Source organism: Aquarana catesbeiana, linkage group LG04 (assembly GCF_042186555.1).
Source record: "Aquarana catesbeiana isolate 2022-GZ linkage group LG04, ASM4218655v1, whole genome shotgun sequence".
NCBI classification, from domain to species: domain Eukaryota; kingdom Metazoa; phylum Chordata; class Amphibia; order Anura; family Ranidae; genus Aquarana; species Aquarana catesbeiana.
In genome coordinates this window covers 346,277,881-346,295,929 of record NC_133327.1, presented here as the reverse complement: position 1 = coordinate 346,295,929, position 18,049 = coordinate 346,277,881, and the positions used below count along the sequence as shown (strand labels likewise).

Here is an 18,049-nt window from a genome sequence, read left to right as displayed (position 1 = left end):
GCCTAAAAGGATCCCACCACAGGAGTAAGCTGGAGGATAGCCTTCGTTGAGGCAAAAAGACAGACAGGGCAACGCAAAAGGAGAGACTGTGAGCTTCAACAGTGCTCTCTAAAGATAGCACTGGGCTTAGCCTTCATCCTTGCCCTAGGGAATCTCTATGAAAATGTGCCAGCCGGGCAGGTCTAGGGCAGAAAGTCAGTCAGGAGGACTGTAAGGAAGATCAGCCAAGTGTAGCTGGTGGCAGCCGGGTAGGCTAGCCATTTTTCTCCAAGCAAGTGGAGCTAGGATCAGTGGCCAGAAGAGATGCAGAAGGAGGAATGTCATGCTATTTGCTCTCTGCACTACTTTGTCAAGGGAAGAGGGTTCCGGCCTGTAATGGACCTTTGCTGAACAACAAAACAATTAGTTCCCTCAAGAGTGAGCAGCAGGTGCTTTGCTGAGAAAACCATGTTTGTGCCGGAGAAAGGAAAAGTGTAAATAGGGAGGAATTTGTCCCTTTGTTCATAGTTCTGGACATTTTTTAAGCTGGGCTTCCCATAATGCCCTACCCCATCCAAGTTATCAACCACTGATAAAACATCAAAAACAAGCCAAGGGCTAATGTCTGCATTGGAGTGCATTAAGGAAATGCTGTGTGACTGGCTGTGCAGCAGTGGGGACCTGGAACACTAGCGACTCCTACGAGGTAGTGCTACACAAATACATAGATCAGACCAAAATGAGGGACAAATGAGGAGGAAAGAAGGACAGGGAACTTTGTTCCAAATGAGGAACAGTTGGGAGCTATGCGTTAACAGTGGGCAGTGCAGTCTCAAGCCAGTCTATTATCTTGGGGAAGGGAAGAAGGAGGAGGAGGGAGAAGCATGTGAGTGCCTTGCCATCCTAGGCTATGGGGCTGTGTGTTTCTATTGACGTGAACGACAAAAAGCTGCATACTCAGTAAGTGATTATTTCAGTTGCTGAACAAGCTTAAATATCTCAAATAGCCTAAAGCGGTTCTTCACCCTAGCAACAAGAAATTAAAAGTCAGCAGCTACAAATACTGTAACCAGTGCGGGGACAAGGTCATCCAGTGCCCAGGGCGAAGATGGCAAATGCCCCCCCCCAGCCTCTGGGTGGAGTAGCAGTTTAAAAGCGGTACACATTCTATCCTAATTAAATATGGGTCTCACAGTGATGTAAAAAGAAATGCCCCAGCATCAGTGTCTGAAAAAAATGTCCCTGCATTGGTGGTGTCACTATAAGGAAAAAGGCGTCACTGGAATTAAAACTGTGGTGTGAGTCCAAGAAGAACTGATTTGGTGGTGATTTGAAGAGGCAGAGAAGCTGGGAGGGTGGGGGCTCTGTGGAGTGCATATATTTAGGGGGCCCTATGAGGGAGTAAGGCTTAGTTCCCAGATGCAGCCAGGGGGTAGTAAACCAGGTGTTGAGCCGTGGCTTTACCGCCCCAGACCTGAACACTAACATTCTCCTGCTCAGGGCTGTATAGATGCCATGGCAAAACTTAAGCAGCATGTCACTTTTGACGGGTGTTGCCACTGGATGTGACAAATGCAGTTCTATGGCTCCATGCCACAACCATGTGCAATGCACATGATTTGATTGTGGTAATACAGCAGTACTGCCCCCTTACATCTGGGTCCCCAGAGTACCCCCTTACATCAGAGCCCCCCCTTTCATTAGGTTACCCAAAGCCCCCCTTGCATCTGGGTCCCCAGAGTCTCCCCTTCTTACATCAGGGCCCCCAGAGTCACCCTCTCACATCAGGGTCCCTAGTGTTCCCCCTCTTACATCACCGTTACCCCTTTTCAATAGGGTCCTCAAATTCATTTCCTTACACCAGGGTCCCCAGTGTTCCCTCCTTACATCAGAGTCATTAGAAGCCACAAAATCCCCCCTCTTACCTCGGGAGACCGCAGAGCCCTCCCCCCTTTACATCAGAGTTACCAAATTCCCCCCTCCTTAAGTCAGGGTCCCTGGAGCCACCCCCTCACATCAGGATTACCAGATTCCCCTCTCCATAAATCAGGGTCCCCAGAGTCACCCCTCACATCAGGGTCCCCAGAGCTCCCCCTTAGATGGGGTCCCTAGAGCCCCCCCTTAGATCGGGGTCCCCAGAGCTCTTAATTACATTGGAGACCCTAGAGATCCCCCTTAGATCAGTGTCCCCAGATATCAAACCTAAATCAGGGTCTCCATAAATCCCCCTTAGATCAGGACTCCAGATACCACTCTTATATCAGGGTCTCCAGAGCTCCCCCTTAGATCAGGGTCTCTAGAGCTCCCCCTAGATCACGGTCCCCAGAGATCCCCCCTAGATCAGGGTCCCCAGTGTCCCCCCTTAGATCAGGGTCTCCAGAGGTTTCCCTTATAGCATGGTCCCCAGAGATCCCCCTTAGATCATGGTTTCCAGAGATCCCCTTACATCAGAGTCCCCAGAAATCCTCCTTAGAGCAGGGTCCACAGAGATCCCCCTTATGCATGATAGGTTGGAGGAGAGTGAGGGAAAGTTTTAAAGAATAGTTAGCCTCTACTAACGCTTTATGTTTGCAATTGAGTGTTGGAACGGTTAGAACACTTGTGAGCCTTTTACTTAAAGTGTAAGTTCACCTTTACAGAAAATCTGTAAGGTCTGTAAGGTCCCACTAACCTGGAGTCCGGCGATCCTCCGCACTGACAGATCGTATTGCCGCTGTACCAGTCTAGGGATTTGAAATCCCCACGGCTTTCTCTCCTCTTCGACCGTGGTGACAGGATGGGCTACATGGGTTCTGATTGGTTGGCGTCACCCATGTGACAGTGCCCATGAATTACAATGCTCCTAAACGTACCTCCTGATGAGGTAAGTTTTGGAGATTAAGCACAGACCGGTGAGGCCGCAATCTAATGTGTCAGTGTGGGTGATCACCGCGCTCCAGGTCAGTGGGACTGGCGGGGGGGTGAGGAGGGGGTTCTGTGTAAGTTCACCTTACAGATTTTTCTGTAAAGGTGAACTTACCCTTTAAGGTGATACTGATTAAAGTGACACTAAAGGTATACTTACCTGCTCTGTTGAAGAATATTGCACAGAGCAGTCCCTTACCTCCTCTTTGGCAGTCCCCTGCCAGTGTTGACTGGCCCTCCTTCCTCTTGGTGCCTCCTTAGCAAGCTGTGTGCTATGAGAGCACCCATGTGGGCACGCTCCTGATCCATGCTTTGTGCATTAATTCATGCACACAGCACCGTTAAGCCATGCTCCCGCCCCCTCCTCACAGTTTTTACAGACAGCAGCAGAAGATTATGACTCCCTGCCCTTAGTGTCTCCTGTAAGAGCAGGAAGAGAGGAGAGTGATGCTGCAGCCAGGACAGTGGTGGATTGGTGAGAGGGGTCAGATAAGCTTTTATGGATGTGAAAGGGGGGTTAGAACAAGGTTTTTCTTTTACCCTAAAGTGGTTGTAAACCCTTACATATACCAAGTGATGTGACTGGTCTCAGGAGATACACAGAGATAAAACAAATCCTCCTGCATAAGTTGTACCTGTTTATCTGCAGTTTCCTCTTCACTACATCTGTTCAAAGTCCAGAATTATAAAGCTTGTCTGAGACTTTAGAAAAAGGGGGGCAGAGAGCTGAAATTATACACTTCAGAGCTCAGTGAGCTTCCCTATGATTGGAGAGAAGGGACACTCCCCCCCGCCCCCATTCACACAGGAACAGAGCTGAGGCTGTAAATCAGCTGGCAGTCCCTCCCCTGTCACTTTTTTTCTCTTGGTACTGCCCTGGAGGACATGTATCAATGCAAACATTTTGGTTTTTAATAGATCGTTTTTAAGGAGCAGTGATTAAAATTAAAAATTCCTTTAAATATAGTGCCTGGCTAGTTCATGTATAGAACCTGCTGCAGCAAAACCGACCTATATAAAGAAAAAAAAAATTACATTTAAATTGATTTTCCCAGCAAGCTTTCTTTATTTTGTAAACAACGGTTTGGGGAACCAGTCTGTATGATGAGGCCACAATTTAGTGCACTCGGAACAAGATTAGAGATTTTTTTGGATACATTCTGATGTCTCTTTGGCAGACTTTAGAAGGAAATCAAAATTACCACAATGAGCAAGCCTTATGTGAAGAAGCCAAATTATAGTACACTCTGGCCAAGCTTAGCTATTTTTTTTTTAGATAAAGTCAGTGACCTCATTATCACAGGAGCCAACTTGGCAATATACTGCGGCTGGGGGAACATGACTGATAAGTTGTTGTTTTTCAGTGTTCTCCCCTCTCTGTAGACTCATATTACTCCTTCCTCAACCTCAGAACCAACATCGGAATCAAGTAATGCCTGTGCATCGTCAAGGGGCAAGTGGCTGACACTGTGTTCAAATAACTCAGCTGACTTCTCCATGCCTGATGCTGGGGCTACGGCAGGAATAGCTGAGGACAAGGAGACAGGTTTAGGCTCTCTGGCAGCTGCAGTGGACTGCACATTAGTCTCTGCTTGGGTGACACAGGATGAGGAGGATGAAGATGGTTTAGTAAGCCAGTCCATCACCTCCTCTGCATGCTGTGACTGAATAGCACAGGCAACATCACTAAACAGAGACAAATGTACCCAGCCTGAGGATGGACCACGTCCACCTTTGCCTGTGAACTCATACGCTGCTGGCCCCCCCTCTACTATCTTCCCAGACATGATGGGGGGGGGGCTTATTACCCAAATTTAAGAGAAATTGGAAAATGTGTGATTGGATGCACTTTATTGAATGAAAAGTGGTGTTTGGTGCTCCTTAAATTGAGGACTGACACTGACAGAAATGTAGAATCTATAGAATAAAATAAAAAAGGCAGAACACCAGCATTGCAGTCAGAAAAACTGTGGCTGACAATTTAAAGAAAGGGGGGCAGGCAAAGGGCAAAAAAAAGACACCCCCCCCCCCCCTGCAGCAACTAAAAAAAAAAAAAAGGTATACAGCACTAAATATTATGTAACGCTGGGCTAACACACTACACTGACACACTATACTTACACACTATACTAACACTACACTAACACTCTACACTCTCAGAGTCACAATGAGTGAACACACTAACACGCTAGTTGCAAACTGAGCCCTGCTCTATCTATCTCCACCCCAACACACTGCAAAAGGTTGCTATGGGAAGGAACCTTTTATTGTGTGGGGTGGGCCTATGAGTACTGAGCTATGATTGGACAAAATCATCATCACGTTGTCTAATCAGGGCTATGAAAGTGGTCTGTGCCCTAATTGGCAAAGCCGTGCACCTGACCAACAGTTTCATCCAATTAGGGCCCTAGAATGCACTGTTGAGCGCCCCACAAATTCTGGTGTTCGCCAAACAGGTGATGTACAACCACTTTAAATGGGAAGTATGGCTAAAGCTCTTTTGGCCATAGTTCTCCTATAGGTGACAGGAGTGCCTTTTGTTCTTCACTCCTGTTTCCCAAATTCAGCCAACAGTGGGCTAAAGCCCGATGTCGGCTGATGTCACAGAGCCGGTCCAGGCTCTGCGGGGATTACGACAATAAAGTTAGGATCCACCCAGATTCTTGACTGCCAGCTGGCTCAGCATCTCACTGAGAGCCTGAGCCAGCTGCTCCAGCCCTCTCCACAGCCCAGAGCTCCAGTGAGCACTGGAGGAGCAGGGCAGAGAGTGGTGACTGATAGTCACCACTCTCTGGTTAGAGCAGACCTCAGGGGTCATGTGATCACTCGGTTCTTGGTGTACAGCTGACGGGAGACAGCTGCAGCATTGGATCAATGCTGCATCTACATAGGTGGGTATGTGTGTTTATTTTTTGAAATCCCACACCTCTATTTTTAGTTGGTAGTAAACCGCTAAAAAAAAAACAAAAAAAAAAAACTGCAAGGCAATGGCATAATGCAAGGCAATGGCATAATGTGCTAGTATGCACCGCATACTAGCACATTATGAAATACTTATCTTAGAATGAAGCCCTCCCAGCAGCGCCTGGTCACCGCTGAGAGAGCTGACATGTCCCCCCCGGCCTTTATTACAGGTTTGCGGGCTCCGGCGCTGTGAGTGGTTGGAACTGTGATGACGTCACTCCCGTGTCAGAGCCCTCAGTTCTGGCAAGAAGCTCTGAAGATCCGGCATGGTATGCCAGACCTTAAGAGTGCATGCGCCAGTGATGTCACTGGCTGCACCCAGGGTGAATATCTCCCAAATGGTGCAAGTTTAGGAGATATTAATTTTACCTACAGGCAGGGGCGTTGCTAGGTCTACAAAAGATCTGGGGCTAGAGCCCATAGCAGCGTAGTAAAGAAAGTCATACGCTTGGGCGGACAAACACATGTATATAATATACATGTGTGTGTATATATATATCCCCATAGAGCCCCCCCTTACATCAGGGTCCCCGGGGAGCCTCCCCCTTGCATCAGGGTTCCCAGAGAGCCCCCATTACATTAGGGTCCCCAGGGAGCCCCCATTACATTAGGGTCCCCAGGGAGCCCCCCTTAAATCAGGGTCCCCAGGGAGCCTCCCCCTTAAATCAGGGTCCCCAGGGAGCCTCCCCCTTAAATCAGGGTCACCAGTGAGTCCCCCACTTACATCAGGGTCCCCAGAGAGCCTCCCCTCCCCTTGGGACCCCTGCAGAGACTCGGGGCTATGGGCCCCTGATTTGGGGCTACAGCCCCAAAAGCCACCCCCTAGCGACGCCACTGCCTACAGGTAAGCTTCATTATAGGCTTACCTGTAGGTAAAAATTACAAAGTGGGCTTTACAACTGCTTTAAAGCAGTTGTAAAGTCTCATGGTTTTTCACCCTAATGCATTAAGGTGAAAAACCTTCTGTGCTTCAGCTGCCCCCTAGACCCCCCTTTTTCTTACCTGAACCCAATCGTTCCAGTGACGAGAACAAGCCCAGCAGCTCCAGCCACTGTCTCGGGTCCTCATTGGATAGACTGATAGCAGCAGGAGCCATTGGCTGCTGCCATTCAAATCCAGTGACACAGGAGCGGGGGACTGGGCCGAGTCCTGCTGTCTGTGTAAATGGACGCAGCAGCGGAACTTGTGGGCGTGCCCCCATAGAAAGCCGCTCTCCATGGGGGCACCTGATGAAGAGGAGGAGCAGGAGCGCCGCCGGGGGACCCCAGAAAAACCCTTGCACAGAGCAGGTAAGTATAACAGGTTTTTTTTTTTTTTAATGAACCTTTACAAACACTTTAAGGCAGAGAATGTTTAGGATTGGAAATTAGGGAAACAAATGTCTCTGGGAAAGGAAGATATCAGAATAAAAAACTGTCAGAATTTCAAACCTCTCTCCACTTTAGTAACAAACTGTTTTTTTTTTTGTTATCTGGGGTTCCAGTTATAGAAACGGAAGTTAAAGCGGAGTTCCACCCAAAAATGGAACACACTGCATGCGCAGTGTGTGCCTGGCTGTGAAGCCACAGCCGGGCGCCCACAGTGACAATGTCGGCACCGCAGAGAGGAGGGGGAGACGTGCGGGCCTTTGTTCCCCCCCATCGCTGGACCCTGGGACAGGTAAATGTCCGATTATCAAAAGTCAGCAGCTGCAGTATTTGTTTGTAGCTGCTGACTATTAATTTTTTTTTTTTTTTTTTTTGACAAAGCCCGCGATGTCCCCGCTGCAGGCTGCATCCATCTTCACCTCTCTTCCTTCCGGGGACGTGGACTCCAGCTCTGTGACTAGTTGGAGTGGCGTGACGTCGCTCATGCGCGTGGGAGCTGCCAGTCGCAGCACGAGCCCCTTAGAAACGGCCCTTTCTTCAGTGTGCATGCACCGATGACGTTGTTGCAGGTGTATATGGTAAATATCTCCCAAACTGTACAAGTTTAGGAGAAGGGTTACCACCTCATCCCTTTAAACCCGAACACATATTAAGTACACAGGTTCTGTGGCTGATTACGGTGGAAACTAAACTCACTTAGTGTCTTACCTGCATTCATTTAGCCTCAGAACCGTAATTAATATGTGTTCGGATTTAAAGGGATGAGGTGGCAACTCTATAAAACATACCTCCCAACTGTCCCTGATTTTGAGGGACTGTCCCTGATCTGGAGCAATATCCCTCTTTCCTCCTCATTTGTCCCTCATTTTGATCTGATCTATATAGTTGTATATAAAATGTACTTTTTATCTTTCAAAAAGTGTTTCCCAGTGCTAAACCTTTCATCCAATTTCTAAATTGTTGCATTTGTACATTTTTTAAAGCCAATATGAAGGAATAGTGGTGGTAAAAAAAAGCACTTGTGGATTTAATTAACCTTTTTTTTGGGTTAATTCTCCTTTAACCACTTAAGCCCCGGACCATTTAGCTGGCTAAAGACCAGAGCACTTTTTGCGATTCGGCACTGCGTCGCTTTAACTGACAATTGCGCGGTCATGCGACGTGGCTCCCAAACAAAATTGACGTCCTTTTTTTCCAACAAATAGAGCTTTCTTTTGGTGGTATTTGATCACCTCTGCGGTTTTTATTTTTTGCGTTATAAACAAAAAAATAGCGACAATTTTGAAAAAAACGCATTATGTTTTACTTTTTGCTATAATAAATATCCCCCAAAAAATATATTAAAAAAAATGTTTTTCCTCAGTTTATGCCGATACGTATTCTTCTACATATTTTTGGTAAAAAAAAAACGCAATAAGCGTTTATTGATTGGTTTGTGCAAAAGTTATAGTGTCTACAAAATAGGGGATAGTTTTTATGGATAATTTTTTTTTTTACTAGTAATGGCAGCGATCAGCGATTTTTATCGTGACTGCGACATTATGGCGGACACATCGGACAATTTTGACACATTTTTGGGACCATTGGGATTAATACAGCGATCAATGCTAAAAAATTGCATTGATTACTGTAAAAATGTCACTGGTAGTGAAGGGGTTAACCACTAGGTGGCGCTGTAGGGGTTAAGTGTGTCCTAGGGAGTAATTCTAACTGTGGGGGGGAGGGGCTGTGTGTGACACTACACTGATCACCACTCCCGATTACAGGGTACAGAGATCAGTGAGAGTGTCACTAGGCAGAATGGTTAGATGATTGTTTACATTAGCATCTCCCCATTCTTCCTCACCGTGAGACGATCGCGGGTATCCCCACGGACATCAAGTCTGCGGCACCTGCAATCACCGTCCTCCTGGTGGCACGTGTGCGCCCGCGAGCTGCCTCTTAAAGGGCAACGTACAGGTACGTTAATCTGCCTGTACGTGCCCTTCTGCTGCAATATATCTGCGTGAGGTGGTCGGGAAGTGGTTAAGGGGGTGTGGCGGGGGGGTGTCCTATGCCTACACACATTTGCTAGTAGGTGTGTCTCATTCCCATCTCAAAATGTTGGGAGGTATGTATAAAATTAGGAGTTATTTCCAGTACCTACAGGTAAGCCTTATTATAGGCTTACCTGTAGTTACAAGTGGTGCAACTAGGTTTACAATCACTTTAACTTTTGTCTGCAACATCAAAACAGGAAGTCTGGAGAAAGCTAACTAGAGGAGACACAAACATCAATAAAAAGCTCATAGAAGTTCTATCGCTGAACTGTAAAAAAAACAAAAAAAAAAAACTTTGGCTGCAGTTGGTAATACTTCCATATCAATGTTTGCTAAACTATTACCTGCTAAACACACACACTGATATATCGTTTCTGTCTGCATCACATGACCTGTGGGGAAATGCAGGTGATAGGTTCTCAGCTGTCCGGATGCCCGCCCCCTTACTTCTAGCGCAAAGCTCATTGGACACGCGACTTCAGCGTTAGAAAGTCCGCAGATACATTGATATTTCCCGCACGGCATTTTGCTCCAATCAATGAGCTCGCTAGTGTCGGAAGCGCGTTTTCTGATTGGCTTGTAGGCGGTGTGATGTCGCAGGAGGTGTTAGGCTCCGAATGAAGGATTGTCCCGGCCGGGTAGGCAGTGTATGGAGAACGAGCAATATGAGTGAAGAGTTTTCCGGCTCGCTCACTCCCCCATTCTCCCCGTACTTCTCCGAGAACCCGGAGCTAGGGGGCAGCCAGCACTGCACACCGCCGCGCTTCTCGTGTGCTCAGGACGGGGCTAGAGATGGCGGGAAGAGCTTCCCCTTTGATTCCTATGTGACCAGCGGCTCTCTGAAGAGGTGAGGCATGGCTCACACTAAGAGGGAAGAAAGCACAGTGTCTGTAGAGTCAGGGGAAGGACATGATTTCATGAAAGTGGAACTTTAGTCAGAAAATCGAGTCCTGCTAGATCACTTTATAACACATTATACCAATAAGTGTCTGTTTACAATCTATAATACACGCTCACCCTGCTCTGCACATGCTCAGTTGCTCTCCAGTTTTAGCCCCGTTCACATTGGAGCGACTAGTCATGCGATTTGTCAGGTCACATTGCATGAAAAGTCACAGCCTATTGCCGGTGTTCTATGGAATAGTGCATCCCCATCAGATAATGCCTCAGATGATCTGCGCATACGCAGGACACAATGACACTCCAGCTAATATGTTGATCAGCTGGCGTGATGTCAAAACTGTGCATGTGCAGCTCATCGGAGGCATTATCAGTTGATCTGGAAAGGGAGAATGTAATCGTGCAACACGCCGAAATCTGCCTGTCATGTGATCAGTAAATTCTCCCGCATGAGCAGAGAGGCAGGTAGAATCTATTTACATTCTCCCTTTGCAGAGGGTCGGATAATGCCTCAGACGATCTGTGCAGTGTTGACCTCATGCCAGCTTATCAACCTGTCAGCTGGAGTGCCGTTACGTCTTGCGCATGCGCAGATCGTTGGAGGCATTATCAGACGGGATGTATTTTTCGATAGAACGCCGGCAATCACACTGTTAAAATTGGTGCGACGTTGACTTTGCGCTCGTAGTAGTTCCTGCACTACTTTTGCTGATTCCAGGTGCGACTTGCATAGACATCTGTGCATGATGCCGCACAGATGTCTTCCAAGTCGCACCCAAAGTTGCACATACATGTGGCTTTGAAATTGACTGCAGATCTGAAATCGCACAGTGTGAACGGTGGCTTAGGCACTACTGGGTTTGTAGAGGCCAATCTGCTGATAGCCTCAAAGTGTTAATAAACCCAGGACCCTGCATTCACTTTATCTGGTCTCCCAGAGTACACAGAACATGCACATGCAATTCTTTTCATATATATGAACTGCTAAATACCTTTTCTCATCAGCAGGTAGAGCAGTCTTGTAACTTCTATCAGTGTCTGCTTAAAGCTTCTAGGAGGAGTTTTCATACTACACTGAGCTCTCCTATCAGCATCCAAGACCCCTGACCATCTGTCTGGACAGTGCTGATTGGCCCTGTGCTGATCACATGCACCCTCCCAAGAAAAAAAAAACAAAACCTCTAGCAATACACACCAAACTGAGCATGTGCAGAGTGACTCTGTCTTATTGAGACCTGTTCTGGAGTGAGTGGAAGAAGAGGAGGATCTGTGCATGCAGGATCAAACAGCCTTTTTACACAATGTGGAGGATTAACCCCTTAGGTTCCACAGTGAGTATAACAAGTATGCTTTACTACAGGGGTCTCAAACTGGCAGCCCTCCAGCTGTTGTGAAACTACAGGTCCCATCATGCTTTGCCTGTGGGAGTCATGCTTGTAGCTGTCAGCCTTGCAATGCTTCATGGGACTTTTAAGTTCACAACAGCTGGAGAGTCACTAGTTTGAGACCCCTGCTTTACTGCATATAAAGACTGATTTTATTGTTGTGGGTTTAGTAACACTTTACAGCAGAATTAAAGGAGAAGTACAACCAAAGCTCGCTTGACTGTACTTTTCCTGTGGATCACAGGAGTGCAATTCGTTCTGCGCTCTTGTGACCCGTTTTCAGCAGAGAGCGGGCTGACGTCACAGAGCTAGTCCAGGCTCGGGTAAGATTGCGCCAATGAAGTCGGGATCCGCCCACTTGTGTGGACTGGCACCCAGCTCAGCCTCTTGGAGGGCCGTGTCGCTCCCACCCCCTCCACAGCCCAGCGCTCCATTGGGGGGGGGGGGCCAGAGCAGAGAGCCAGTGACTGACATTAGCCAGCTCTCTGCTCACGGAGCTCTGAGAACCGAGCAATCGGCGGTGTCTGGTCGCTTGGTTCTCAGCCTTATTGGGGGGGGGGGGGGGGGGGGGGGGGGCGATTCGCTGAGGTAAGTATGATTAAAAAACAATAAATCCCATACTTCTCTTTATAACCCTCCTATCCTTTTACAACCAAGGAAGATGCTTCTGTTTGATCTGCAACTGTCATGGTGTTGCACATGTAATGAGTTATGACACCAGCCATTTGATGGTTTGACAGTTTGATTGAGGACACAAACAAATGTGACAGTTAGCAATCCTGACATTCCAGTAGTGTAACAGTTTTTTAAAACAGTTAAATCGATGGGTTTAGTTCTGTCTTATGATTTACGGCTGGGGCTCTGGGCTTCAGCAGAATGGCAGCCTTCGGCAAGAAGAAACAGAAACACTGCTGAAGGCAATATACGCACACACAATTTTGTAGCAGAATTATTAATGTGGAATGTATGTTCCTTGCTAAAGAACATTATTTTCTATCAAGTTGTTATGGGTAAAGTTCTGGTTTAACCTTAAAGTACAACTGAAGGCAAACTGTATTATTGTGGAGATGGGTTATAACCCCTGTCGGGTTTATATTGTTGTCTGTCCCCAATAGGGAAATTCACTCAAGTTGTCGTGAGTGCTATCACTGAAAGTGAAAGAAAATCCTAAACTTTAAGTTGTCACCAGAACAGGAATAGACGTGTAATCCTCCATTGGGTACACTAGTGCTGGTGACACCACTTGGATTCCCTCACATTGGAGTAATCTCCTCCTACTTCCAGTTGTGGGTATGGGACAGGAAGGGAAGAGAAATACCCTGAATGGGACACAGATGGCAAAAACACCTGACAGGGGCTATAACCCTCCCTTACGCTATCCAAAATGCAGAAACATATTTTTCCTTCAGTTCTACTTTAAATGTAACCACTCACTATCCAGCCCACTTCTGACATTCCTCTCATACATGTAAATTTTCATTGCTAGAAAATGAATGAATTAGAACCACCAAATATTCTACTTTTTTTTTTTTTTAACTACTTCAGCGCCGGAAGGATTTGACCAGGCCATTTTTTTGCAATACGGCACTGCGTTGCTTTAACTGACAATTGTGCGGTCATGTGACGCTGTACCGAAACAAAATTTATGTCCCTTTTTTTCCCCAAAAATAACAAATAGAGCTTTTTTTTTTTTTGTTTTTTTGAGCACCTCTGTGGTTTTTATTTTTTACGCTATAAACAAAAAAGAGCGACAACTTTGAAAAAAACACAATATTTTGTACTTTTTGCTATAATAAATATTAAAAAAAACAAATTTCTTCATCAGTTTAGGCCGATATGTATTCGATGTATTTTTGGTTAAAAAAATCGTAATAAGCGTATATTGATTGGTTTGCGCAAAAGTTATAGCATCTGCAAAATAGGGGATAGTTTTATGGCATTTTATATTTTTACTAGTAATGGCGGGGATCTGTGATTTTTATCTGGACTGCAACATTGCAACAGACACATTGGACACTTTTTTGACATTTTTTCGGGACCAGTGACATTTATACCGCTATCAGTGCTATAAATGGCCACTGATTAGATTACTGTATAAATGTAATAGCAGGGAAGGGGTTAACTGTGTTTCTAACTGTAGGGGGAGTGTGGCTGACTAGAGGAGGAGACAGATTGTTGTTCCTACTTAGTAGGAACACGCGATCTATCTCCTCTCCCCTGACAGAACCAGAATTTGTGTGTTTACACACACAGATCCCAGTTCTCGCTCTGTCACAAGCGATCGCGGGTGCCCAGCGGTCATCGCACCCACCGGGCACGAGCATTGGCTCCGCCTGCTACATCGTCTTAAAGAACCGACATATAGCTACGATGGATCGTGCAGCAGTACCAACCTGCCACAGTATAACTGCGGCGGCCGGTTGGGAAGGGGTTAAGCAGAGACCCTGAAAAATAAATTGGTGGGTGTTGCAGTTTTTTTGTCACAGTATTTGCGCAGCAGTTTTTCAAACACATTTTTGAAAGAAATACAATTTTTAAAGTGATTGTAAAGTCTTATGTTTTTTCCTATTAAAATAGCAAACATGTTATACTTACCTGCCCTGTTGCAGTGGATTTGCACAGAGCCGCCCAGATCCTCCTCTTCTCGGGTTCCTCTTCTGTGCTATTGGCTCCTCCCTCCTGTTCAGTGCCCTCACAGCAAGTAGTTTGCTATGGTGGCACCCGCATTGACTCACAACTCCCTGTGTCCGTTCAGACACGGAGCCCCAACCCACCCCGCCCACCTCTCCCACCTGATTGGCTAGCTGACTTTGACAGCAGCAGGAGCCAATGGCGCTTTGGCTGTGTCTCAGCTAATCAGGAAGGAGAATCGCGGACGGCTGAGACATTCATGGACATCGCTGGAATTAGATGGATCTCAGGTAAGTGTTAGGGGGGCTAAGGGGAGCTGCTGCACACAGAAGGCTTTTTATCTCAATGCATAGAATACATTAAGATAAAAAAAACTTTCTGCCTTTGCAGCCCCTTTAATTTTAGTGCACCCAAACACAATATAATGCCCATTTTTTTGTAAAATATAAAATGTTACGCTGAGTAAATGGCTACCAACCACGTCACGCTTTAAAATTGTGTACCCCTGTGGAACAGCCACAAAACTACGGTACTTAATCTCCCTAGCTGACGCTTTAAAAGCCTTTACAGATTACCTGTTGAGCATTGGATGTTTGACCCGAGAATTATTGCTCTGGATCTGACGTTTGCAATGATACCTCACATGGGGTAAACAGTTCAACACTTCTCTCTCTGGAGAAGAGATGCTTGAGGGGGGATATGATTTCAATTTATAAATACCATACTGGTGCCCCCTCAATAGGGATAAAACTTTTTTGCGAAAAGGAGTTTAATAAGACTCATGGCCACTCATTAAAATGAGAAGAAAAGAGGCTTAACCTTAAACTACGTAGAGTGTTCTTTACTGTAAGAGCGGCAAGGATGTGGAATTCCCTTCCACAGGCGGTGGTCTCAGCGGGGAGTATCGATAGTTTCAAAAAACTATTAGATAAGCACCTGAATGACCACAACATACAGGGATATACAATGTAATACTGACATATAATCACACACATAGGTTGGACTTTTTTCAACCTCACCTACTATGTAACGACATATATGTGGTGTGATCACCATTTTACATATGTGTGCGGGATCTATGTTCGCCTTTGCATGTGAGCAATATGTGACGTTGTCCTACCCCTTCAGCTAATAGCGGCCAATGGCTTTTATCTATTTAAATTAAAGCCTGCTCTGTCCTGAGAAACTGATGTATAATACATTAGGGTAGACTACACAACCTAAAAGATGTGTGGAACCAAGACTTGGGTGGAAATTAAAGTGGTTGTAAACCTCAGACGTGAAATATGAACAAAGCATATCCTTCTATAGTGTGTAATTGTCTCAGGGGCATGATGTGTCATTTGTCTGCTGCTTCTTTCCTCTGCTATCAGTATGAATTACTTCTGACAAGTTTTCCTGACACCAAAAGGTGACAGGTGAGGGTGCTCCATCTGATTGACAGCCTCAGCTCTGTTCTTGTGTGCTCCTTTCCCTCCAATTGGCACTCACAGCTCTCCTCCCTGATGTAACTTCAGTTCTCTGCCCCCTGCTTTGCAGAGCTGAGAGATCCTGTGTAAATTCTGCACTTTGAATGGATGAAAGGGAAAAACGGCTGCAAATAGACAGATACAACCTATGTAGGAGGATTTGTTTACAAACATTTTAAAGGGTGTGTTCACCTTTCTAATAAAAAAAAAAAAAAGAAAATGCACATTTTTTTGCAGGTAATTATTTATATTTTATGTTGGCACCCTGTTGAACATTATTACACCCATTATCAGCAGGACTAATGCAGACTGTCAGTGTGTCTGTATGCTCATACCTCCGGTATGGGCAGGCAGTTGCATAATGACAGGAAGCATCAATGAACTACCTAGAGCGCTCAACAGCACCCTGGTAGTTCATTGCAAACTATAAGCCAACAGTAGTTCATTCTCTGTGAATAATTGACTTCCCCATGTGGGCTGAGCCTCACACGACCACATACTTTTTAAATTGTGACAGTGGGTGCAGGGAGAAAACTCCTGACCCGCTGTCACAATGGAGAGGCTGCAGCAGTGGGAACATGTTACATGTTCCACCCTAAAAACAGGTGTAACATTCTCAAATGTTAACGTATCCTTTAAAGTGTTATGTGACTCAAGGGGAATTAAGGAGAAAAAACTAGAGGTCAACCGATATGGGTTTTTCTCTGGCCGATGCCAATGCCGATATTTAGAAATCCCGATGGCCGATATATAATGCCGATTTTTTTTTTTTTTTTTTTTTTCTCTTCATCTCATAAAATCTAACAGTTAGACCCCTTTCACACTGGGATGTTTTTCAGGCGCTTTTGGGCTAAAAATAGCGCCTGTAAAGTGCCTGCAAAACGGTTCCCCTGCAGAATGTGTGAATGCTCGAGTGCTTTCACACTGAGGCGATGCGCTGGCAGGATGTTAAAAAAAAAAAGTCCTGCAAGCGGCATCTTTGGAGCGGTGTATACTGCTGCTCCACCACTCCTGCCCATTGAAATGAATGCGCACCGCTGCCGAAGCGCCTACAAAGTGTTTCGGCAGCAGTGCTTCAAGGGCGCATTTAACTCCTTCCTCGGCCGCTAGCTGGGTTATAAGCGCCCCGCTAGCAGCCGAATAGCGCCGCTAAAATGGCGGTAAAGCGCCGCTAAAACTAACAGCGTTTTACCGTCAACGCATGCCTGCTCCAGTGTGAAAGCAGCCTTAAGTAATAAGTGATACAGAAAATTTTTTACATTTAAACATTTATTAAACAAAACAAACCTCCAATCAGTTCACTTGTATGTATAATTTAGATTTAAAAAAAAAAATAACTATATCTTAAATATTAAATACACAAAAACAGGTAATCAAAACTTTCGGACGAAAAAAAATGGGCTAACTTTACTGCTTTTTTTTTTTTATTTCATTAGTGTATTTTTTAAAAAAAAAATTGCGTTTGAAAGACCGCTGCGCAAATACCGTGTGACATAAAATATTGCAACAACCGCTATTTTATTCCCTAGGGTCTCTGCTAAAAAAAAATATATAATGTTTGAGGGTTCTAAGTGATTTTCTAGCAGAAAATGCAGGATTTTTACTTGTAAGCAACAAGTGTCAGAAAAGATTTAGTCTTTAAATGGTTAAACTGAGAGCTTCTACACACGGAGTTCAGTCTATTGATAAAAAAAACCTGAAGAGATACAATGTTTCTTCTTATCAGATTTGGCAGGCTGCCCAGGGAGTAGAGAAGAAAACTTCAGACAACTTACATTGACTACTATTACAGAAGTCATTTGCAAGTCCCGCTGAAGTTATAATCGGCTTTTTTTATCAGCACAATCCGCCGATGCCGATTAAGTAAAAAAAGCCAAATATCGGCCGATATATCGGTCTACCTCTAGAAAAAACACTCAAGTGGTTAATATTCCAGTGACAACCCAATAGTCAGCAGTACAAATAGAATTAATTTTTCCCAAAAAAAAAACTTCGCAGAGGGTCTAACCTTCTTACACTTTATTCAAAATTTAAAAAAAGAAAGGTTTTGCCTTTACATAAAAAGAATATGTGTAGATGCGGCGCTGGAAATATTAAGAAAAGAAACACAAAATAGTTGAATTGTGCCTAATATTCAGAAGTGGTGAAAACATACTGAAAAAAGAAAACTAAAGCAGTGTCACATAAGTGAATATATGGTAATAAATCAAATGACCAGTATACTATGGATAGGAGATCATCAATCAACAATCCAACTAGTAATTACCACTCCACAAACCTGATCAAAATAATATAAAAATAAATTAGTAAAAATTATATAAAGTGTCCATAGAGCAAGATCAACAAGTGTCCAAAACAACTTCTTATAAAGTGATGATTACAACCCAGAAACGAAGTGATGAACATATAAC

General features: G+C 45.1%; 1 protein-coding gene across 2 annotated transcripts in view; it reads left to right on the top strand.

Annotated features, from left to right (window-relative positions):
- The first annotated feature begins 9,343 nt into the window (after positions 1–9,343).
- Positions 9,344–18,049, top strand: part of MMS22L (MMS22 like, DNA repair protein) — a 153,043-nt gene continuing 144,337 nt past the window's right edge. For both annotated transcript variants that reach the window (XM_073626972.1, XM_073626971.1), the window contains exon 1: positions 9,344–10,100. In XM_073626972.1, the coding sequence (XP_073483073.1) occupies positions 9,871–10,100 (230 nt within the window). In that variant the 5' untranslated portion in view covers positions 9,344–9,870. The remainder of the gene's footprint in view (positions 10,101–18,049) is intronic.